General features: G+C 31.1%; 1 protein-coding gene across 3 annotated transcripts; it reads right to left on the bottom strand.

Moving 5' to 3' along the window:
• Positions 1-3,497: 3,497 nt before the first annotated feature.
• LOC105247922 (adenylate cyclase type 8) lies at positions 3,498-22,248 on the bottom strand. Of its 3 annotated transcripts, none has more exons than XM_011252388.3 (20): positions 22,124-22,248; positions 20,710-20,758; positions 19,347-19,594; positions 19,104-19,261; positions 18,699-18,888; positions 17,325-17,509; positions 16,643-16,841; positions 14,439-14,597; positions 13,715-13,944; positions 12,969-13,105; positions 12,358-12,679; positions 11,553-11,756; positions 11,204-11,301; positions 10,202-10,732; positions 8,404-8,739; positions 7,021-7,258; positions 6,528-6,654; positions 6,316-6,422; positions 3,972-4,235; positions 3,638-3,856 (listed from the first exon to the last, which is right to left on the bottom strand). In XM_011252388.3, the coding sequence occupies exons 2-20, from the start codon at positions 20,742-20,744 to the stop codon at positions 3,638-3,640; spliced, it is 3,987 nt and encodes a 1,328-aa protein (XP_011250690.1). In that variant the 5' UTR covers positions 20,745-20,758; positions 22,124-22,248. The 3 variants fall into 3 exon arrangements, with proteins under 3 accessions (XP_025262584.1, XP_011250690.1, XP_011250689.1); XM_011252387.3 differs by having other exon boundaries at positions 20,710-20,868; positions 22,124-22,217; XM_025406799.1 differs by lacking the exon at positions 22,124-22,248 and having other exon boundaries at positions 3,498-3,856; positions 20,710-21,345.
• Positions 22,249-25,399: the final 3,151 nt, after the last annotated feature.

Raw genomic sequence — 25,399 nt, 5'->3', positions numbered from 1 at the left:
GAGTTTAATTCTTTCGTCGATAAAAATTGGTAAAAGAGATTCGCAAGAAGAAATAACACACGTCTGCAAAATTTTACTTTTTTTCTATAATCTGGGAAAAAAAGTAGTTTCCTGAAATCAAATCCGCAAGCAAAATTATACATTGTGCTTGCAGTACAAGATTCTTTTTATATTTTCATGTTAAAATACAATATTCAAGCAATATTCAAATTAAAAAAAAATGTGAAATACAAAAATGTAGAAAAATCATTTTTCAGAAATGTAGAAAAATCATTTTTGAAGAGCTTTAACTTCATTTTCCTCATAAATTTGACTTGATAGGACATTTTTACTTACGGATTCGATTTCGAAAAATCATAGGAAATTGCCTTTCTTTTCCAGACCAAACCAAAATCATGCAGATCTGCGTAATCGGATGCGTACAAACGAATTTGAGCGTTCTCGACAAACATAAAGATAAGGACGATCATTGATCCTTCATGAACTGTAATATAATGTAATTTAAAAAAAATCTGAAAAAGTTTCGAGAAGAGCGAGAAATTTCTTCTTTTCCCTAAAAAATTAACTTTGTATCCATGAAGGATTAATGAAATTGTTCATACAAAAGGACAGAGAATGCGTGAAAACATATTTTCGCTATAAACCGTGCTACTACTATTATTATTACTACTATTACTACTACTACTACTACTATTGATAATTTAAATTGTACACCCTAAAAGAACCGAGATATGAAAAAGAACTATGCAGACCAGACGAGAATTTATTTTTGATCCGTGAAATATAATATATAGGGAAGTCATATTTTTCTCATCAATCCAAGCCGTACATATATGTACACATATACATATACACACACATACATTTGTATATATACGGATAAACCTGTATAAAAAGCGTAGCGTTAATTAGACATATATATAGAGCGAGCCATTAATATAGCTAGCAATCGTACGAGTATATATGTGTATAGATTTTGAAAAAGAATGGCTGAAACACTACTACTACTACTACTACTACTACGTCGCTATGTAAGCTATGTGTATTTCTTAACGACAGAACAACAACAACAAAGTGAAAACGTTCACTGCCAAATTGTGATAAGCGTGAGAAATCCCACCTTTAAGCCAGGAGCGTTTTCTTGACTTCTGATCGCATTGACCAATCGTTTCCGCCCTCTTCCCCCTTTCCCTTCGCAATCTCCATCCCCCTCCTCTTTCCCTCATATTCTGTAATAATAATAAATAGTTACCGCGCATCCAATCCGATCATAGTCATCTATTTTTCCTTAAATGACGAAGCTAGAGAGATAATAATTTAGATAAAGACAGGAGAGAGAAGAAGTTAGTCTCGACCAATGCAGCTAGAAACGAAGGAAAATCGCTCCCCTATTTTAAGGGCCGTAAATTTAAATGGCCGTATTTTAAAACGACAGACAGATATTGTAGAATGAAGCGATATTTTTAACGGGGCACGTTTTATCGTCGAGAAAAGAAAAAGATGTAAATGAGAGAAGGAGAGCGAGAGGGAGTGAAAGAGAGAAAGAGAGAGAGAGAGACGGGCGTGAAAAGATAAAAAGAGAGAGAAAGAATCATCCGGACCGCCTTTTTAACGCTCTTCTAATTGTATGTTCATTACGTGTACAGTGCCTTTGTATCTTAAAAGAGACAAGTTCTCCCTTCTCTCGTTCCGTAAAAAGCGATCGAGCCTCGCGCGGGCAAAATTTTCCGAGCATCCCCCCCTCCTCCTCTTCGATGAGAAAATAATCTCTAACCAATCCCAAAAAGGATGTGATTATAATATAAGGAATTTCAATCGATTGTTTATTTTTATTTGTTATAGCTTTTGCTAGATTGATGAATATTTTAAAATTTTATGATATTGATTAGGGGACGAAATATATTATTGAATATTATAATTGTATAATTATTGATTTTAATTAAAATTAATAACGATTTTGTTGCATTTTATTAAATTAATTAAAAATTGTAATTAATAATTTTATTATTTATATCGTTAAATGCTGAGAATACGTTTTATTCTATGTATTTTTTTTTAAGAGGAAAATAGGACTGGCCGCCCAAAGTGTCGAGGAAACCTGAGTTTCTCTCCTTGACAGCGTTAAAAAAAAAAATGTAACGAATGCAATTGAAATTCCTGCTTCTCGTTGGAATCGAAATTCTTTCTGCGAAGGGTGCGAAATTTTGTCTACACGAGAGAGAAGGGGGACGCGCACGGTCCTTCCTACGTGTCGTGACGTTCTTCTAGGTTCGTAATTGTAATGAATTGTCTAATGATTAATATGTAAAATTAGATTAATTATTCGCGAGTATGTTGTAAAAGTCGTGTACAGTCGAATCGACGGATTTGAAATCCATCGATTCGAAAGAGAGAGAAAGAGAGAGAGAGAGAGAGAGAGAGAAAGAGTGGTGGCGTCCCGTGGTCACCTCCCCCCCTTGTGTAGTTAGCCTTATTATAATTATCATTATTGCCATTATTATCATGGATTATTATTACAATTATAAATATTGATTATAAATATTGTGTTTACCGTAATAATGTAATATACGAGGTTACACGGAGAGCTCCCCCTCCCGAGGTGTTGTATATTTTTCCAATCACAATAATAATTCCTTTCATCGTTACAGAGCGAAGTGAGTGACGCTACTCTCATTCTGTGATAAAATGAAGCGACCGACAATTTATATGTCAATTTTAATTAATTATTATTAATTTCCTCATTTTAGATTAATAGCGATTATTAGTTGGAATCACTTTTCTGTGTAATAAGCGGAAGAAGTTTCAATTAAAGTAAGCTGTAATCAAGGAAAGGCGTGTGTAACTCATCTTTATATAAGATGGATTATTTATTGTAAGTGTGCTATATACATTCAACATCTTGTGGCAAAAAATGACACTGGAAATGAAATTGGACGAAAAAATATCCCTCTTCGTCATCTGAATATCCAGACACGTTGTCTCGTTGGGTCGCTGCAAAAGCAGTCGTCTTCGTTTCTCTCGATTGATCTCTCGCACTTTATCATTAAAATTATAGATAAAATTTTATTTATTTTTTTTCATCGACATTTTTCTAGAGATCCCAGCAAATACCAAATAACAATAATTTATAATTTATATAATTGTTAGTTTTCGACTCAACAATATAACTAATATAACTGTTATGTAACAGTTATATTGTTGAGTGGGAAATTACAACTATATATAATATTAATATTATAGTTTTAATATTATATATAATATTCATATTAATATTATTGTTAATATTATTATTATTAATATTATTATTAATATATTAATATTATTATTAATATATTAATATTATTATTATTATTAATATATTAATATTATTATTAATATTATTAATATTAATAATATTATTAATATTATTAATATATTAATATTATTATTAATATTATTAATATTAATATTATATATATAATATTAATATTAAAACTATATATAATATTAATGTTATAACAATTATATAACTGTTATTTGATGTTTGCTGAGATATATAGTCCTTCATCATCGCAGATTCGCGTTCTCCATTATTATATATGAAGACGGATCTTTTGCATCAATCTAACAGCGAAACTTTTCGATCAAAATCGTCGATCTACGTCCTTCGCAGAGCCTGTTTCCTGATTTGCTTGCGACGCGCTTGAACCACCCCGTAGACGACCGCGGCGAGGCTGCGACAGGTACTCCTATGCCTGGGGGTGCCCTCTGCTTGCAGGGTTGCCTTGCCCAGCACAAAGTACGTCTCCATCGTGCCCTTCCCTTTCACCTCGATTAGCCCGCGTTTCTGCGTCTGGTAACCCCTCGACTCCAAAAACTGCGCACACACAATGAATTAATGATCGATGATTCATTTATTATTTATTCATCTAGGCCAACTGCTAATCGCCAGTTTTGCTGATAAACCCTTGCTCTGGATTTATTGTCCTTACCCTGGCGATGTCGTGAGGGACTTGGATCTTTCCCATCACGCCGGTGGAGTCCATCCTGGAAGCCTCGTTGACGGTGTTGCCCCAGATATCGAAGACCGGCTTGCGGGCCCCGATCACGCCACCCACGAGGGGTCCGCAACTGATGCCCACTCGCAGATCGAAGTTGTTAAACGAGTGAACGTTGACGTCCTCGAGACGGTGGCGCATAGCGACCGCATAATCCACCAGACTGCACAGGTGTTCCATGTCATCGCCGCAGTTATCCTGCCATTTATGCGAATTTTAACTCTTTGCAAACTTGAGTTCTTTCAGAAATTGAATCCTCTAACATCAGGATCAATCTTAGAATTGATGATGTTCTGACCCAACAAACACCAAATAACAGTTATATAACTGTTAGTTATAATTTTCCACTTGACAACATAATTGTTACATGTTATATAATAGTTACAATTAACTAGAAATTACAACTAATAATTATATATGTTATTTATAATTATTAATAATAATGTTACTTGGTGTTTGCTGGGAATAAAATTTAGCAAAAGAATGATTTTGATATAAATTGAGTCAAATAATTTATGCAAGGCAGGGTTTATTTTGAAAAATTATCTAGGAGGAGGAGAGAATATTTGAGATCAAAGAATTAATAAAAAAATGATTCTTATATATCCGATAATTAAAGATAATATTTTTATAATTAATTAAAGATAATATTTCCCTAACAGCACACATCTCCAAAAGATGTCCAGAGATCATCGAGGGGACATCCAGAGGACATAAAATATTCTTTGGCTATCCTCTAGATATTCTATGGATGTTTTTTTGACATTTTAGGGTAATTATTGTATTGTTATATCATGTAGAAATATTTGATATCATTACATTATGATATTCTGACCCAGCAAACACCAAAAATAATAGTTACATAACATGTAACAATTATATTGTTGAGTGGGAAATTACAACTAACAATTATATAAATGTTACTTGGTGTTTGTTGGGAATAAAAATTTAACAAAAAAAATGATTTTGATAAATATCAATTGAATCAAATAATTTATACAAGGCAGGGTTTAGTTTGAAAAATTATCTAGAAGGAGGAGAGAATTTTTAAAATCAAAGAATTAATAAAAAATGATTCTTATATATCCTATAATTAAAGATAATATTTCTATAATTAATTAGAAATAATATTTCCCTAACAACACACATCTTCAAAAGATGTCCAGAGATCATCGAGGGGACATCCAGAGGACATAAAATATCCTTTGGCTGTCCTCCAGATATTCTAAGAACGTTTTTTGGCATGTTAGGATAATTATTGTATTGTTATATCATGTAGAAATATTTGATATCATTACATTATGATATTCTGACCCAGCAAACACTAAAAATAATAGTTACATAACATGTAACAATTATATTGTTGAGTGGGAAATTACAACTAACAATTATGTAAATGTTACTTGGTGTTTGTTGGGAATAAAAATTTAACAAAAAAAATGATTTTGATAAATATCAATTGAATCAAATAATTTATACAAGGCAGGGTTTAGTTTGAAAAATTATCTAGAAGGAGGAGAGAATTTTTAAAATCAAAGAATTAATAAAAAATGATTCTTATATATCCTATAATTAAAGATAATATTTCTATAATTAATTAGAAATAATATTTCCCTAACAACACACATCTTCAAAAGATGTCCAGAGATCATCGAGGGGACATCCAGAGGACATAAAATATCCTTTGGCTGTCCTCCAGATATTCTAAGAACGTTTTTTGGCATGTTAGGATAATTATTGTATTGTTATATCATGTAGAAATATTTGATATCATTACATTATGATATTCTGACCCAGCAAACACTAAAAATAATAGTTACATAACATGTAACAATTATATTGTTGAGTGGGAAATTACAACTAACAATTATATAAATGTTACTTGGTGTTTGTTGGGAATAAAAATTTAACAAAAAAAATGATTTTGATAAATATCAATTGAATCAAATAATTTATACAAGGCAGGGTTTAGTTTGAAAAATTATCTAGATGGAGGAGAGAATTTTTAAAATCAAAGAATTAATAAAAAATGATTCTTATATATCCTATAATTAAAGATAATATTTCTATAATTAATTAGAAATAATATTTTTATAATTAATTAAAGATAATATTTCCCTAACAACACACATCTTCAAAAGATGTCCAGAGATCATCGAGGGGACATCCAGAGGACATAAAATATCCTTTGGCTGTCCTCCAGATATTCTAAGAACGTTTTTTGGCATGTTAGGATAATTGTATTGTTATATCATGTAGAAATATTTGATAGCATTACAGTTTGGCTGGGGTTTAGTCCCGATGCGGCCATATAAGTCGCACCGACCGTCTTTATCTTCTCGATGCACTGAAACGCCGTCTCATCCAGTAGCTCGTCGAAATCAGCTGTTAAATAAATTATACGTCGATTACAATCGAAGACGTAAATTTCATATATTTATTGCGATTTATAAAATGGCCTGATTTTATAAAATCTAAGGATCACCGTACCAATGATTTCATTAAGCAAGCGAATGCACTCCATTCCCTTGTTGACGTCCTCAGAATAGAATTCTGTAAAGTTTGGCACGCTGGCGAACATCACGCCGACCTTGTCTCGCGATTGTGAGTAGAGTTCCTGGATTAATAAAATTAATAATAGAGCTAACAGCTATACAGAGTGGTTTAAAAGTCTGGAAACAGTCAATTATCTCCTTTTCTCTCCAATTAGCTTCTTTGTAAAAACATGATTGATTACAGAATCTATCATTAAAAGGACATTCTGAAGGCGACACCCTCGTCTCTATCTAAAATGACTCTTTCTTTATTTTTCTAACACAAATAGCTTTTGTAAACAGCCATCCTGCTCAATAGAATTAAGTTTGAATCATTTAATTTGATGTATATTTGTCTATCTCTTTTAGTTTAGATAAGATAAAAGAGGATAGCCACTTTAGATGGGATCCCGGATATCAAACAGTGTGAGATGACGAATTTCTCTTACTTCCGGCGCGCGATCTGCCGTGAGAAAGTGATGTGCCACGTGATCTGGAAGGATGTTTTTCAGGAGTTGCATATTGTTGTGTCGCGATTCGATCATATCGCTCAACTCCCTCTCAGCTTGCTGCTTCCAGAGGAAGTCGAGTCGCGAAGTCACCTCCACCAATCTACCGTGATACGTGACCATCACGAGGAAGACTGTCAGGAAGGTCAGCATCTGAGCCGGCAGGGATATCGCCGATCTAGAAGAGGGATTAAAGTTATTAATGAAGTTTTATAAAGCACATGTCAAGGTTCTATTATTATTGATTTTAAATTGATAAATTAAATTGATTAAATTCTGTTGATTCCCAGCAAACACTAAATAACAGTTATACTGGGTGTTAAAAAAGTCTGGACACGATCGAAATCTCGATAAGAAAGAATTTTATTAGAAAGTGTTTCAGACAAAAGTTGTATGGCTTCGAGGGGGACATAATATGGTACCATTGGTTTGACTATGAAGAGTTATTTGAAAATCACATGAAGATCATCTTCAATTTCTTAAATGGAATTCCCTATTTTTTATTCCATATGTAGTTTATCTCGAGGGCTTTCCAAAACATTATAATAAAGTATTTTTCCATCAAGTACTTTTTGAGTTATAAGGCTTGAAATAATTTCTTAATTTTACATAAACCATAAAATATCTTGTAAAACGTTCATTTTTCGATTATCTTACCTTAATACTTTTATGTACAAAATAATGAGAGGAATCGATTGATATAAAGAAAACGTGTAGTTATTTTTGAGAAAAAATATGGAATTGTTAATTGCAAATTATATATTTTTTCTTAGAAACAACTATGTGTTTTCTTTACACCAATTGATTCCTCTCATTATTTTGTACATAAAAGTATTAAGGTAAGATAATCGAAAAATGAATATTTTACAAGATATTTTACAGTTTATGTAAAATTAAGAAACGATCAAGCCTCATAATTCGGAAAGTACTTAATAAAAACTAACTTAATTATAGTGTTTTGGAAAGCCCTCGAGATAAACTACAAGAATATGAAATAAAAAATAAGGAATTCCATTTAAGAAATTAACGGTGATCTTCATGTAACTTTCAAATAACTCTTCAAGATCAAATCATTGCCACCCTCTGATGGCCCTTTTCAAGTCATACAACTTTTGTCTGAAACACTTTCTAGTAAAACTCTTCCTTGTCGAGATATTCGACCGTGTCTAGACTTTTTTAACAGCCAGTATAACTGTTAGTTGTAATTTCCCACTCAAGAATATAACATATTATGTAACAGTTATATTGTTGAGTGGGAAATTACAATTAACAGTTCCATAAATGTTACTTAGGATTTGCTGGGTTAAGTTTAAGCCGACTTACGCGTGTCTCTCCCCCTCGGTAAACATGTCTTTGCACACGATGAGGATCAGCACTGCGTACGCCAGGACGATTGCCGCGGCCAACGCCGTCTTTATCAGATAGTATAGCTTCAGGGCTGAGGCGAGCGCGATCAGGCATAAGATCCAAGTGAACACAATGTATTCCGGTCGAATACAGTCAGCCTCCTGGAACTCGTCGAGATTGTTAAGATCAAACGGGTGGGTTTGATTCTCATCGTCGGCAATGGAGAGAATCTTTCTCTGGGTTTCACGCTTGCGTGCGACTCGTCTGTAATGTCGGCTCCCAGCTTCCGGTTTCTCATAGTGTTGCTCGTATCTGAAATAACAATGATAAAAAACAAACCCAGCAAGCACCAAATAACATCTGTATAACTGTTAGTTGTAATTTCTTACTCAATGATATAATTGTTATATGTTATATAACAGTTACATAATAAAGAAAAAATTAAATAAAAGTGGCTTGAAAGATAAGTATCTAAGAAAAAATTAAATAAAGGAGGCAGATAACCACAGGCATTGATGTACGATGCAAATCATAGACAAATAGATTAAATCATCAAAGTCATAATAATAATATTCAAGAGAAAATTGTAATATAAATCGTATATAAATTATACAAAAATAAGCACTTTTTTTTCTTTGCTTCAAAACCAAAAAAAGACTTGATAAAATTATAAAAACCAAAATGTCGAGAACGCATAATTTGCCAGCATGATATTAAAGAAAAAATTGAATAAAAGTGGCTTGAAAGATAAGTATCTAGGAAAAAATTAAATAAAGAAGGCAGATAACCACAGGCATTGATGTACGATGCAAATCATAGACAAGTAGATTAAATCATCAAAGTCATAATAATAATATTCAAGAGAAAATTGTAATATAAATCGTATATAAATTATACAAAAATAAGCACTTTTTTTTCTTTGCTTCAGAACCAAAAAAAGACTTGATAAAATTATAAAAACCAAAATGTCGAGAACGCATAATTTGCCAGCATGATATTAAAGAAAAAATTGAATAAAAGTGGCTTGAAAGATAAGTATCTAGGAAAAAATTAAATAAAGAAGGCAGATAACCACAGGCATTGATGTACGATGCAAATCATAGACAAGTAGATTAAATCATCAAAGTCATAATAATAATATTCAAGAGAAAATTGTAATATAAATCGTATATAAATTATACAAAAATAAGCACTTTTTTTTCTTTGCTTCAGAACCAAAAAAAGACTTGATAAAATTATAAAAACCAAAATGTCGAGAACGCATAATTTGCCAGCATGATATTAAAGAAAAAATTAAATAAAAGTGGCTTGAAAGATAAGTATCTAAGAAAAAATTAAATAAAGAAGGCAGATAACTACAGACATTGATGTACGATGCAAATCATAGACAAGTAGATTAAATTATCAAAGTCATAATAATAATATTCATTGTAAAATAAATTGTATATAAATTATAATTTTCTCTTGAATATTATTATGACTTTGATGATTTAATTTACTTGTCTATGATTTGCATCGTACATTAACGCCTGTGGTTATCTGCCTTGTTTATTTAATTTTTTCCTAGATAATTACATAACAGTTAATAACAGATACATAACATATATTGTTGAGTGAAAAATTATAACAGTTATATAACTGTTATTTGATGTTTGCTGAGAAATATCGCATAACGTTACAAGAGAAGTCATAGTATCTTGGGGCCGAATATCCTTCAACGACAGATAAATAGATAAATAGATGAATAAATCGGCTCAGTCGCCATAAAACCGACCTGTAGAACCGGAAGAACTCTCGCCTGCTTCTTCCGGTTTCCCTGCCGTTCACCACTCGCGTTAGTTTCAACTCGATATTGCTGGAACCCCCCTCCACGGTATTGTTCTCCGCAGAGGGGACGGGCTTTCGTTCCTCGGGCTCGTCGCTCAGGGCGGCCTCCAAAAACGTCAGGATGAAGTGATCCCGGCCCGATCTCGAGGTAGTCGTCGCGATCAACTTCTCCGGCGACGGAATTAAGGCAGCCGAGGTCGTCGTCAGAGGTGTTTGCTGCTGGCGCTCGAGCACCATTATTTCCGGATAAGGGCGTATCGCGATGGGGCACGTCAGGACGCCGATGACGGACGTCAACGCCATCAGACTGATGACGCCGCAGATGAAGATGGTGCGGTGCTTCTTGTTGTGCACCAGCATGGACGAGGTGTGCTGCAGGTACGTCGGCATGCCCTTGAACTCCTCCGCCATCACCAGGATCGACGACGCCACCAGGATCACGGTGGTCACCAGCAGAGAGATCAGAAGAATCATGCAGCTGCGATAATGATTCGAGATGAAGAATCACATTAATATTATCCCAGCAAACACTAAGTAACAGTTATATAACTTAGTTATTATTTCCTACTCAACAATATAACTGTTATATAACTGTTATGTGTTAAATAACAATTATATTGTTGAGTGGGAAATTATAACTAACAATTATATAAATGTTACTTGATGTTTGTTGGGATGTAATACTGTTATGATGCATAAATTATTTCTTAGTTTATGAAATATATTTTAATTTATTTTTTTTTTTGTATCGACAGGAATTTAAATTTATATAATACACAAAGCTGTCGTACTTTATTTAAGGATTTAATCTCTATTTCTGAGAGTAAAAAAATTAATTCTTTTTTTACATTTTCCAAATTTTTTAAATACTCTTCAAGAAAAATCTGAAAATCAATTTTTCATATTGTTAAAGTAAAAAATTCTCTTAAATTCAACTTCATTTACTCACTCTGACAAGATTATAGCTTGGCAAATGGCGATAAAGAGCCATATAACGAAGCAGCAAATCATGTTGGACTTGAACATATCCTCTCGCAATTGGTCAAACTACGACATAATTAATTAATTAATATATGTAATATAAAATAATTAATTAATATATGGAATATCTCATACACTTTTTTCCTTTTTCTCAATATGAAAATTATTGATGCTTTATTAAAAAAGTATCAATTTTAAATCGGTTCAAGAATCCATTAAAATAATATATGCTTTGTTTGGAACACAACTTGTATAATTTTCTTTTTATTAATTCAAGGACACTTTAGTAGATAAAATTAATGCAATTGATTGTTCACCTTGGATTCCAAGCTTTCGTCATTATAACGCAAAGTCCATGTATTTATGTTGGCCAATCTCATGCGTTTGTTACTGGCGGTCTCGATAGCGTTCTTCTTCTCGAATGTCGTCGAAGTCGCCTTGTGACTCGGTTTGGCCGGTTGACCGTTTTCCTCCTCAAGGTATTCGGACTCCAAATTACTCATCGACGTAGCTGTATTCAACTGCGATCGCAAAATAAATAAAAAAAGTATTAATAATACCTAATTTATAAATTTAATTTAATTTTTAATTTTAAATTTATTAATTTAATTTTTCATTTTAAACTTATTAATTTAATTTTCAATTTTCAATTTATTAATTTCATTAATTTAATTTATTAATTTAATTTTTAATTTATAAATTTTTTTCTTAATTTATAAATTTTTAATAAAGATCTAATTTTTACTAATTTCATTAGTAAAGTAGTGCACAACATTGTGTGTATGTATGTACATAAATTAATTAACATTTGATTGCATTTGATTTGATTCGATTAATTCAGCCAAATTAAAAAATGTTGAAGGCATAAATTTGTCTGATTATTTCATTATTCAAAAATTTATATTAATATACATATATTTAACTAATATATATATGTAAAATTAATAAAAGATGATAAGATAATTTAATAAAATCAATTAATTAACGATATATTAATTAACAATAATGAAAAAAAAAACTAAAATTTTTCTTGTGTAGATTTGTAAAATTACAATTGAATTTCTTTATACGACATCATATATTGTATCAAAAATTTAATTTAAAATTGAAATCAACGCTCACATTCTCGAATGGGATTTCAGGCGTCCAATCGACCCCGATATCGTCGTCCACAGCGGAATTCGGAGCCGCGTTGCTATTCGCGGCATGTGGATTGTTTATCTTGAAGCTCTTCTTGTTCTTGCTCGCGGCGATCTCTTCCTCCGACCAGACCTTCGGCTTGGACGAGTGTCGTCGTCTAGACTTGAGGGGTTCCACCTGTTTGATGAGGTACGTCACGACGTTCCTATCCTTGAGATAATTGTCCCGCTCGCTACCGTACCCGGGTTCCACCTCGTAAACGTCGTTTAGGCACTTGAGCGTGTCGGCAGAAATGTGTACCCTCCTATAACGAGAAATTTCGTTATTAGAATTTATGAATCTCGAAAGCTTTCGAAAATTCGTGGGCTTAAAAATTTTTTTTGGAAAATTTTGATAAAATTGAAAATGAAATACTGAAAATTAAGAATCTATAAAAGTACATCGTTGATTGCTCGTATGATGAAATTATACTCAAGGAAAAGTAAGGCTTATTCGAGTTGCTTGCTTAATATCCCCAACCCCATATAATTAACTTTATAATATTATTATTGACGCTTTTAATTAATATAATGAAATTTTTGTTTTTCATATACCCTGGTATCCCTCCGCTCTCAAGATGGTTCGCAAGCGTGACATCATACGACCACACGTCGAACTGCCATTTTCGCAGGCCCAAGACTCCGCACAGCACCGATCCGCTGTGGATTCCTATCCTCATATTCAGGTCCACCTGAAAAGAAATGTGCATTGGAAAGATGAAAAAAAATTCGAGACAACATTTTAAAAATATAATATAATTCTTTCATTTTTAAGGTAATTTTTTTATAGGGTACATTCAGTTTATTTGGAAATACTGACTCTCAAATTTGAATTCTCTCGTTTTATTTGCATTGCAAGATACCTAAAAATCTTGCAACTGCAGCAATAAATTAAAAAAAATTTAAATTAAAAAATTAACTGAAGTAAATAAATAATCAACAAATATGATATCGCATGTTTTGCATACTTAATTAATCTAAATGATAGAGATTAAATTTGTATCTGAACTGTTAGTGAAATTTCGAAAGGACATTTTTCTACGGAGTCTTTATTAAGATTTGTTATAAAGGTTGATTGTGAAAAATTGTTTCTCACAAAAATCATTCTAGCTGTAGAAAGTGATATTTATCCAATAATTAATATTTGACAATGGGATAAATTTGTCAGAAGATATAATTAGAATTTGCTTCTACAAATTTCACATATTACAAATAATTCTAGCAAATACAAAAAACTTTTGTTGTGACAACAATTTGAAATCTACATCGGCAAAATTTTTTCAAGTGTGAAGCGCCAGTACCTTCAGGGTGAATCTCACGTCCCGTATCGCCTTAATCATGTGCAGGCCCATCTCTACGCAACAATGGGCGTGATCGCTCCTGGCGATCGGCAGGCCGGAGATGCAGTAGTAACAATCGCCGAGGAGTTTTATCCGCAGACAATGGTTCTCCGCTGAGAGCTTGTCGAAGCGAGCGAAGAGATCATTTAACACCTTGACTAGCTCCTGGGCGCTGCACTGACTCGCGAGAGCTTGGATAAAATTAAAATGGAATGACATTTATTATTATTATATTTATTGGTTTTATTTATTATATCTATTATTTTAATTTATTATTTTTATTATTTATTATTTTATTATTTTTATTTATTTATTTTATTTATTTTTTATTTATTTTATTTATTATTTTTATTTCTTTTATTATTTTTATTATTATTATTTATTAATAGGGATATTTATAATTTATTATTTAACTTGTATAATTTAATTACTTTATTAATTACTTTATAAAAATATTTAAAAAATGCATGTTCCGTATTCTTGGATGTAGACGCATAAGAGATTTTTCAGTGAAAATGTCAAGGAGGAATATTGTTATTATTATTATGAAATCGCCACAATTCTCTGTTCGTTACATTCTCTCCGACCATATTTTTTGTTTTATTTTTTGTTTTATTTTCAGTGAAATTGAAAATATAAAAAAAAAATAATATCTCTCTACGAGAGAAATTTTTCCCAACCGTACCCGTGAATCCCTTGATGTCGGCAAACAGGATACTGACGTTCTCATAGCGATGGATGTATATTCGATGGAATTGATTCGGCGTGAAGGATATCGTCCCCCCACGAGCCGTTTCGCGAGCGATGTCGCGGATCATCTCTTTGGCGACGAAATCAGGCAATACTGCAATCAAGTAAGAATTATAAAATTAATTGTTTAGATTTTCTTATTTTAATTAAGATACAAAAAACTGTATTTTATATCTATGGATATAAAAACTCACAAAAAGGAAATTGGCGATTTTCTTTTTGATTTTTTAATTATTTAAGCCGAGTCTCTAATTATTGGATATAAAAACATAAATATTTTCTAAATTTGGAAATAATTGAAGCAAAAGAAAATTGTCTAAAACTTACAGTTTATTAAGAAATATTCTTAATTCAAAAAATAAGTTTTATTTAAAAAGAATCAACTTGACATCTTGAATATGCAACTTCAATGAATATCTTATTATAACAGATATATTTATTCACATATTATTGTTTTATTTAATTTGCATAGTAATAATCACTTTATAAAATTATAAAAAATATGTTAAAAAAATATTTTTTTATGCAGATGTGTAAGAGAAACTTCTTTCTTTTTTTGAAAATGTCGAAGAAGAATATTATTATTATTATAAATCGCACAGTTCTGCCTTTTCGTTAAATGTTTATTCATCTAATTTTTGACTACCAAAAAAAATGGATAAAGTCTTATTTTAAAATGAGAAACAAAAGCTATTCAGCTATTTATTACATTAGATATGCGTACATTTATACGATATTAAGATATAAAAGAACTTTATCTGTGGATATAAAAAACAAGCATATAAATTATTTCTAAATTTTAAATTTTAAAAATAATGTAAAAGAAAATTGTTTATCATTTGTAGCTTATTATAAGAGACTTAATTTAAAAAACACTTTATTTAAAAAGAATCAACTTTGACATCTTAAATATAACTTTAGTTGATACTGTTTTATAAGATATTTATATAATTTATTATTTATGTTATTATTTTGTTTAATTTATAAAAATCGCTTTGTATAAAAATAAAAAAATATATTCCTTATTCTTTAATGTAAACATGCAAGAGATTTCTCAACGAAAGTGACGAGGAAGAATATTATTATTATTGCAAATCAATTCTCTCTTCGTTAAATTCTCTCTTCATCTACGTAATTTTCGCCTGTCATAGAAAAGAAAAATGGGCGAAGAAACCCGCTTTAAATTGCGAGACAGACATTAAGTGTTTTTCACGTCTCGAGTTTAGTGCCCCTTTTCCCGAAAAGGAAAATTCAATTTCCAACTTATAACTTTGTGTAACTAAGGGGGTCCGTCATATTATATCAATTCAGCAGAGAGAACACAAACAAATTGTACGACGAGAATTACGAGCAATAGTGGGTCAGAGTTGATATTTATGTAATCCCGGCGTAATGTGTACTCGACGACGACGGTGTGTATTTTCGTCTAGGCTACGAGGAGCAGCGGATCGATATATCGGGTGGGATCTCAGCGGAGGATAAACGCCGACGTAACGCAAAAGGCTATCGGAAAAACGTGCGTCCAATCGGCGCAATCGGCCGAGAGAGTGTCTAGTGACCCTTTTTGACACTCGGCCGAGCAAATTATGCATGGACGAGCGGCGCCCGCAATCCCCCGCGACCCCCCGCGACCCCCCGCGTGTTACAATAAATATGCACGTAAATACACCAGCCTAGTTACGATCTCTCCCCCTCGGATGGCATCTCGAGAGAGGAGCCCTCGAGTTGCGAATACTTGGATTGTTTCTATAGTTTCTAGCTCTATGAGTGTCCACTTGTCAAAAGCCACCCTTGCCTCCACCGAGAATTTTATTTAAGTATCTACCTCTTAATCGCACGTTTCTTGTCGAAGTGTCTTTTAGATTAATTATTAGATCCATTAGATACATAGTTTTCTTATTGATTTGTTGAAGAAGATATGTTGAAGAGAATGCGTTCTCGTGGAAGAGAACAAGATTATCAGTCTGAATAGTTGAGAAATATTTATTATGATCCTAAAAGAAATTTTAGAACATGTGAGGAATATAAAATATAATTTAATTTAATGAAATTTAATAAAATAAGTATATAAATATAATTTAATAAAATAAAAAAAATAAAAATAAGGTGCAGAATCTCTCGAATTTTTTGCTTCTTTACCCGAGAGCAACAGCTTCTCCTGCCGATTGTTCTCATTCTGCGTGCGCTGCCGCGTCTCTGTGGAACGATGGGTCTCGAGGAAAGCTTGTCGTTGTCCCCGGTCTGTCAGGTATTTGGTGTACATGCCAACCAGGTTCACAGCCAGGTAGAGCAACACGTTCGTCGTCAGCATGCGAACGATGCACGTGACGTCATGCAGCTGCGAGAAATATTTCAAGATCATTCAATTTAATTTCGAGTACTTTATTGATGAATAATAATTGCAATTAAATATACGGAAAAATTAAAATTGATTATATATCATATTTATATTATGTAATATTGTATTTACAATTTTATTACAATACTATATTTGCAGTATTACACTCTAATGTTGCTTTAATTTTAGAATTTTTTTAATGGATTAATTATAAGAAAATTAATATTAAGAAAATTTAATGTTTAAAGATTAAATATATGTGAAAAATATATGTGACAAAAATCGAGAAGAAAGATTATTTTTTTATATATTATTATACATTATTATTATTTATTATATAAAAGATTATTTCATAATAAATCTCGTAATAAAATTTTCGTCTTTTGATTAAAAAATTTCGGTTTTCAATTTAAATATTTTCGAAGATGGATTGGAATTTTAAGGAATTTAAAGGAATTTTAAGAGATCTCCAAGTTTTCTCACATATGTGGAGTTCCGCAGAAGACTTATGCCAGCCACCACCATGTGTGTTAGCGCCGTTCCATAGCCGGCAAGGACGCACCATCGTAACGGCAGGGGTAGCATCGCGTATGGTGCATATACGACGAAGAGAATGTACCACATGAGCCGCTGCTGCGTGGTGAAATTCAGACCGGCACCTATGAAACCTGTGAGAGAAAAAAAAGAAAGAAGAGCGAGATCAGGATGTCTCTTTAAATCTTGTTTCTTTTCAGAAAAATTTCCTGATTTTTCAGAAATTTCTCTGTTCAAAATTCCAGGTAAAAAGAAGTTTCAGTTTTAGAACTTTTTTATTAATCAATTAATCGTAAGGAAATTAATAATTTAATAATTTGGTTTCAGATTAAATATATTTTGAAGATTCTTTTAGTGCAACTTTTTAAAATGAGTTTTTTTATTATATGTATTTTCTAATGTTTTTCATGCATACGAAAGAAAAACATAGAGCTTCTCAAATTTAAATGTTAGATTATATAAATATACTGAAAGAAATGAATAACTTTCGTAAAATAAACATTTTCACATACATAATATTTTAATAATTTTATCGCTAAAAATTACAATAAAAAAATACGTACATATTTAATATTTCGTGTTAAGACATTAGATATATACATAAAAATAAACATATATTTATATATACATATTTTAAATACACATAATTTACTTAGTTTGTCAGTTGATTAAATGTAAGAGCAAAATGATCAAAAAGAAAATTTTTTTAAAAATTTCCTAAATTTTAAAATTAAATTCTCTAATTTTTCCAGATATAAAAAAATGAAAATTTTAAGTATTTTCATAAATAGACACCCTAGAGATATGATACCATTCAGGATGTTGAATTTTCATTTTTTTATTTCATGGCATGTCCGATCGAGGATGAGGGATGCGCAATATTTCGGAGATTATTTTCGCGTCCACAGAATCTGAACCGGTTTCGGTCTCTGGCTTTGGTCCACGCTTCGGCGAGCAACCGTCAGTCTGATTTTAGCTGATCAGTAGAGCAAGACCGCCATTCGATTCAATGACTATGGATTCAATAGAATCGAAATATTGACAATCCCGAGTGAAAAACTATTGGAATAGTGTGAAAACAAGGGAGGGAAAATGAAGCTTTAGTTTATTATCTTTTATTATATATAGAAAAAAGAAAGAAGTTTCAATCCCTTTCCAGGGAAAATTTTTAAATCGATAATTTTATCGAAGGATAGAAAAGTGATGCGAAGAGGGGAAGGGCCGCTTCCGATATTTCCAAATCGAGTAATTATAATTCCGTCAAGTATATAATTACGGGGATCGATAGGTCGGAATGAAACGCACGAGTCGCGTGGGCCTCACCTTGGGAGTTTATTAATAACCAAGTGAATATCGAGGCCCAGTACAGATGATTGCTGGAAAAGCAACGCCACCAGCCGAGCACACACACCACCAGATTCGCAGCCATGCAACACGCGGCCCATGACAAGCCCTCGATGAGGCCTCCGTTACTTGGGTCCCGTTGCCAGAGCCAAATCGCTGTTAACGTGATCTAAAGAATCAAAATAAAAAGAAAAGAATTTATCTGATAGAATCAATATACGATTTTATTTAATTACATAATTTATTTATTAATTATTAATTAATTAATTAATTAATAATTTTTTTATACCCAGCAAAATGTTACCCAAGTAATATTTATATAACTGTTATTTGGTGTTTGCTGGGATATTTATTTATTTATTTTTTTTAATTGCTTTTACTCACTTTCAGGCCGAGGTCCACGATGTTCAGCGTAATCAGAGATTTCTGCCTCTGTCGGTTTGAATAGAGAAGATAGGATGTCTCCAGTTGCTTGTTGTGAAAGCTGTTGGTCAGCGAGGGTAAGAATATTCCCTTGTACAACGTTCCCTTCTTGAAGACATCTGAAACGCAACAGTAGCTTCTAAAATCGAGATAGATGACAATGACTTTGAGATTGGCGAGAATTTCCCGGAGAAGCTTTCGTACCGCGTTGGGTCTGAGCTTCCTCATCGGGAACATCCTCTCCCTCGCCGGCAGCTCCTTCCGATTCCGCTTCCGCATCCTCAATATTTTCGTCGGCCGCTTGATCGTCCTCCTTGACCTCGGCGACGATCTCAGGATCCGCGTTCGACTTCCGATCTTCCCACGCCGCTAGTCCTTCCCGGCCCAGTCTCTCGGAGGTAAGTTTCTTCACCGCCTTGATCCATAATTGTTTCCTCGGCGAAATGCTCGACCTGGTTAATTAACAAATGACAATTGAATTGGGCAACAATAATGATTGGGCAGCGTGAAATTTGTCGAAAATTATTCATCTTGTCAAATATTCCGTGCATTTTTTCTCTCTCGTTGTTAAACAAAATGTCAGTGAAAAAGTCATTGATTAAAGCAATATTTATCGAAGATCAATAAGTATTTTACTGATTTCACTTGAGAGTGTTTTATATGGCCATTTAATTTAAATAGATTGAACAATGAAATTTATACTTGTAAAAAATTCGTGGAATCTTTAAAAGATTTTGATAATCTTGATCTAAGGAGATCTTGATAATAAATAATAAAAATGAATTATCCCTTGCAAAAGAATTCTTTTTATATCTTAAAATAATTTTTAATCATTATTTCTATAATATTATTAATATTTTTATTAATATTAATATTAATATTAATATTAATATTAATATTAATATTAATATTAATATTAATAAGAATTCTTTATCTAATATTAATATTAATATTAATAAGAATTCTTTTTATATTTTAAAAGAATTTTTTTAAAATATTCTGATCAAAAATGCAACAATAATATTATTAAAAATAATGATCAAATTAATTCTATATAATACAAAAAATATTGTATTAATAATATTAATGAATAATATTATTAATACAATAATAATATTATTAATACAATATTTTTTGTATTATAGAATTAATTTGATAATTATTTTTAATAATATTATTGTTGCATTTTTTATTAGAATATTTTTAAAAAATTCTTTTAAAATATAAAAAGAATTCTTAATATGAATATTAATGAAAATATTAATAATATTAATAGAAATAATGATTAGTAATAATGATTAAAATATATACGCAACAAAAATATATTATTAATGGTTAATGATTAATAAAAATATTATTATTAATAATATTATAAAAAATAATGATTAAAATAATTTTATATATATACAATAAAAAATATATTATTAAAAATAATGATAAAAGTAATTTTTGTATGGCTGAATCTTTAAGAGGACGAGATGTTTTTTTATTAAAATTAAAAATATCTTTATTCTTTTTCAGATCGAACAAATTTCACAGTTGACGTACATGATTGGCAATCACTCACTCGTTGATGCTCGTGACATCGCTGTCCAGCATCATGCTCCAGGTCTGTTCTGTAATCATTATCTCCCCGATGATCCGCGGATCACGACTGACCGCTTACGTTGTGATCGTCAGTAAGGCAACAAGTGCCTTAGTGTCATCCGGCATTGTTCACAGACACCTTGAATGAAAACTGACTGCGAGGAAGCGACGATTGCTCGCACCACGGCGACGTTTTTCGAGGCGAGAAACGTCGTTTCTCGAGAGAAAACGGAGAGAAAACGGCCGATGAGACCGGGAGAATCACTCAGAGAGAATCACGAATCAGCGATTGATCCACGATCGCGATACGTTCGATACTTGACAGGATCCTTGGCTTGGATCCGCGCGCTTTTTACGAGATCGGCGAGATGCGAGAGGCGTCTGGTCGAAGTGTCATGTCTTTTTCCTTTCTCTTCGGCGTATCGGGTCGTGACGAAAACGCCTCCACGGGGACGCCTACGTGTTCCCTTTTTCCCTCTAACACTTTTAAGTGTTCCTTTAATCGTTCCAATGTTGCCGACTTTTTCGATATTCGAATAAAACACGCGAGATCTAGCGAAAGGAAGCGACATTGCAAGGAGGACAAAACAAAAGAAATGTTTCTCGACAGTTTTAGACTTTATTTATTGAAACTTTTTATTTATTTATCTATATTTTAATTTAAATTAAAATTTCAAAATTATAAATATAATACTTAGCATCATATTATACGATATATTATATTAATATCTGTATAAAATATAATATATAAATAACAAAATAATAATAATATATAATATATATAACGTATAAAAGAAAATCAATAAGTGGACATAAAATAATTAATATGGAAAATAAAATCTTGCAGAAAAAGATTATGTAATCTTTCGTCGAGAGAAGGTGTTGTTTGAAGAAGCTTTATAGATTTATTTTCCAGGTCATTAGGGATTAATTACACGGTAGCCTTTAATCGTCAATAATGTCCATCATCATTTCTGGGATGCTTTCCTTTTCGCCAGATAACTCGTATCTCGTCAATATTTTTCGCCAAGATTTTCCTCGCTGTTTCTTTGTTTCCACCTCGTTATTTTCGTCACGACACGACGCGCATCTTATTCGGATGAAAAAACGAGATATTTAATCACGAAGAGTAAGTTACAAGAGGCACACATATTCGATATTCGTTTATCGAAATTTTGCGACACCAAAAAGCCACGATTCTAATCATCTCATAAATATAATTTGTAAAAGAATTATATGATTTACGAATTTTTTAATAATCGCGAACAAGAAGCTATTATCGTGTAGGAAAAATGAAACTTTCAGACGATTATATATCTCGTTGCAGCCATTTCAATGAAATAGAAGAGTCATTTTATTGCTTGAATTTGAGAGCTCGATTACGAGCGGCTTACCTTAATCGTGGATCCTCGGCAATGGGAACAATAGCTCCTTCTTGCTGCGTCCTGGCATCGAGTCCGAGGAGTCGCGGGAACTCGAAAATCGCGCGCGCGCGCTTCTCCTGACGAGCGGAATCTACGAGGTGTCCGCGAAGTTCAACTCGCGTCCCCCATCGTCGTCGACTCATCCCCCTCTCGTTAGATCCAACGATCCAGCGGAGGGGCGTAACCGGCACCTCAGAATAGCAATGCTATCATTATTGCGGGTTGAAAGATGCGTATAATTAAAAGTTTCAACCATCTTGGATTTACATATTATTCTGTTAATAATAAATATAATGAGAAAAAAGGCGATCTGCTTGATGGTTGAGACATATCAAAAAGAGAAAGAGAGAGAGAGAGAGAGAGAGAGAGAGAGAGAGAGAGAGAAAATATGTTTGATCGACCGTCGAGTTGCACTACTGAAAAATATCCGTGCGCATTTATCGTTGATTCGTACCACGAGTTTGATTAAAAATACACGTTGGCATTCATATAGCATATTTTATTGAAATTAAAGATTTTGATTTTGATTAATTATTGGGATATATTATTAAGAAATGAAAAAAGACCATTTTATTCTCAATATTGACTTGCATTACTTGTATTATTTGTACTAAACTTATATGTAACGTCCATGTTTTGCTACAAATTTTGAAATCACGAAAAATTATTCTTGTCACCAGTTATTGCGCAAACTTGTTGCTTCTACATTATGAGGATTATTTTAATATCGTTTACTTCCGGACTATTATTTTATTTTTGCGTTGTTATTTTATTATTTTATTTTTTTGTGCGGCTATTTTATTATTTTGCGATTGCATAACCATGTAATTTTGCGAGAAAATGAAAGATAGAAAATATGTAAAGCAAAACATCCAAAAAAAGATGTTATTAATATTAATATCAATATTATCAATATTAATATTAATATCATTATTATCAATATTAATCAATATTAATATTGATTTAATATAAAATGTATAATATTAATTTGATATATTATATAATATATTACAATATATATTACAATATATATTAAATTATATAAACATTTTATAATATATTAGAATGTATATTTAACATAATAAAATATTCAAATAATTTTTATTATGATATATATAATATAATATAAAAATATTCAAGATTATAAAAACAATTTTGAAAACGATTTGATTTTTCAAAACCAACGTGTACTGATACAAACGTGATTCTCATTTATCGCAATGCAAATTCATCAGCATTAAAAGACTGATATTCAACGAAATAAAATTTAATTATAGCACAATGGTTGACTTATAACTTTAAGACAATATTTTATGCTCTAAGTCTTTGTTTTGGGTAACGAACTATACTGTATGTGTAAGTATTAAATGTGTATAAATTTGCAAGAAATAAATTTATTATATGCATGTAAACACATGAAAGTAACAATTTTACTGTTTGTTTTACGTTTACTAATAATAGATAAATATTTTATGAATATTACGTTTATGTTAAACATGCAAAAAAGACTAATGAAATATTATTTTAAAGTTATAATGCCATTCTGCTAAGGTTCCAAATTCTAAATATAAGAACTATAAATATCAGTCTATTTCTTTTTTTTCTTCTTTTTCTTCTTCTTCTTTTTTTCTATTGGTAATAAAGACTCGACAAGATAATTTTCATTCAGTTTATACGACGAAAGAAAAATCTGAGATGGACCATGTCGCTGTTTTTCATGGTTTTTTCTATATGTACACTAGCGGTGCATATATACATTTTACATTGCCTGGAACTACATGATTATTTATTGGTTTCGATGCCATGATAAAACAGTTGATTTATATCTGCAATTTTTAGATCAGAAATACATCCCACACATAGATGTAATTAATTTTATTAGCTGCGCGATTTTTTATTTAATCATATATATTAAAAACATTCCAGCAAACACTAAGTAACATTTATACAGGGTGTTCCATTTTAACTTTGCCATCGAAATATCTCGTCTAAACGAAAAAGTCTAAAAGATACTAAAAAATGTTTCAAACAAAAGCTGTAGGATTTCTGATGGGACATCTGATGGTGACTTTAACTTTGACCTAGCGGTCGAATTTAGTAGTCATTTAAAGGTCAACTTAATTTTTTTAAATGGAACCCCCTATTTTTTATTACATATTCGTGTAGCTCATCTCGAGAGCTTTCCAAAACATTATAATTAAGTTAGTTTTCATTAAGTATTTTCCGAGTTAAAAGGCTTGAAATAATTTCTTAATTTTACATAAACCGTAAAATATCTTGTAAAATATTCATTTTTCGATTATCTTATCTGGATTCTTTTATGTACAAAATAATGAGAGGAATCAATTGGTGGTTCAAAGAAAACACATAGTTGTTTCGAAGAAAAAATATGTAATTTGCAATTAACAATTACATATTTTTTTTTAAACAGCTATATGTTTTCTTTACACCAATTGATTCTCATTATTTTGTACATACAAGGTTATAACTAACAGTTATATAACTGTTATTTGGTGTTTGCTGGGACGTATGTGTGAGATATATTATTTTCGCGATAGAGACAGAAAAAATAAACAAATTATTATATTCTTTAATAAAAAATATACTTATATATACTCTTTAATGAATTGCATTTTATTTCATGAAACTATTCTTAAAGAGAAGACAATTTTTCAGATTGAACAATATTTTTTATGTTTAAAAAGATTTTAAAAAACAATGTTATTTTTCAAACTTACATAATTTTCTAATATTATGTGACTTTTCAAATTATGTGATTTAAAAAAAAATTTTTTTTAAATAACATTGTTTTTTAAAATCTTTATAAATATAAAAAATATTGCTCAATTTGAAAAATTATCTTCTTTTAAGAATAGTTTCATGAAATAAAATACAATTCATTAAAGAGTATATAAGTATATTTTTTATTAAAAAATATAATAATTTGTTTATTTTTTCTGTCTTTATCGTGAAAATATTATTTTCAAACTTACATAATTTTCTAATATTATATTGCTTTTCAAATTATGTGATTTTTTTTTTTAAATAATATTAGACATAATATTAGAAAATTATGTAAATTTGAAAAATAACATTGTTTTTTAAAATCTTTTAAAACATAAAAAATATTGTTCAATCTGAACTCTCACATAATTTGAAAAATTACATAATATTAAACAATCCGTTATGTGATTTCGTTATGTAATTTCTGCATGATTTGGTGACATGATTTTTTTTAGTAGACTT

The sequence above is a fragment of the Camponotus floridanus genome, unplaced genomic scaffold, assembly GCF_003227725.1.
Source record: "Camponotus floridanus strain SB8 unplaced genomic scaffold, Cflo_v7.5 scaffold155, whole genome shotgun sequence".
NCBI lineage: Eukaryota > Metazoa > Arthropoda > Insecta > Hymenoptera > Formicidae > Camponotus > Camponotus floridanus.
Note: the sequence above shows the minus strand (reverse complement) of the source record. Positions and strands in the feature narration are given on the sequence as shown.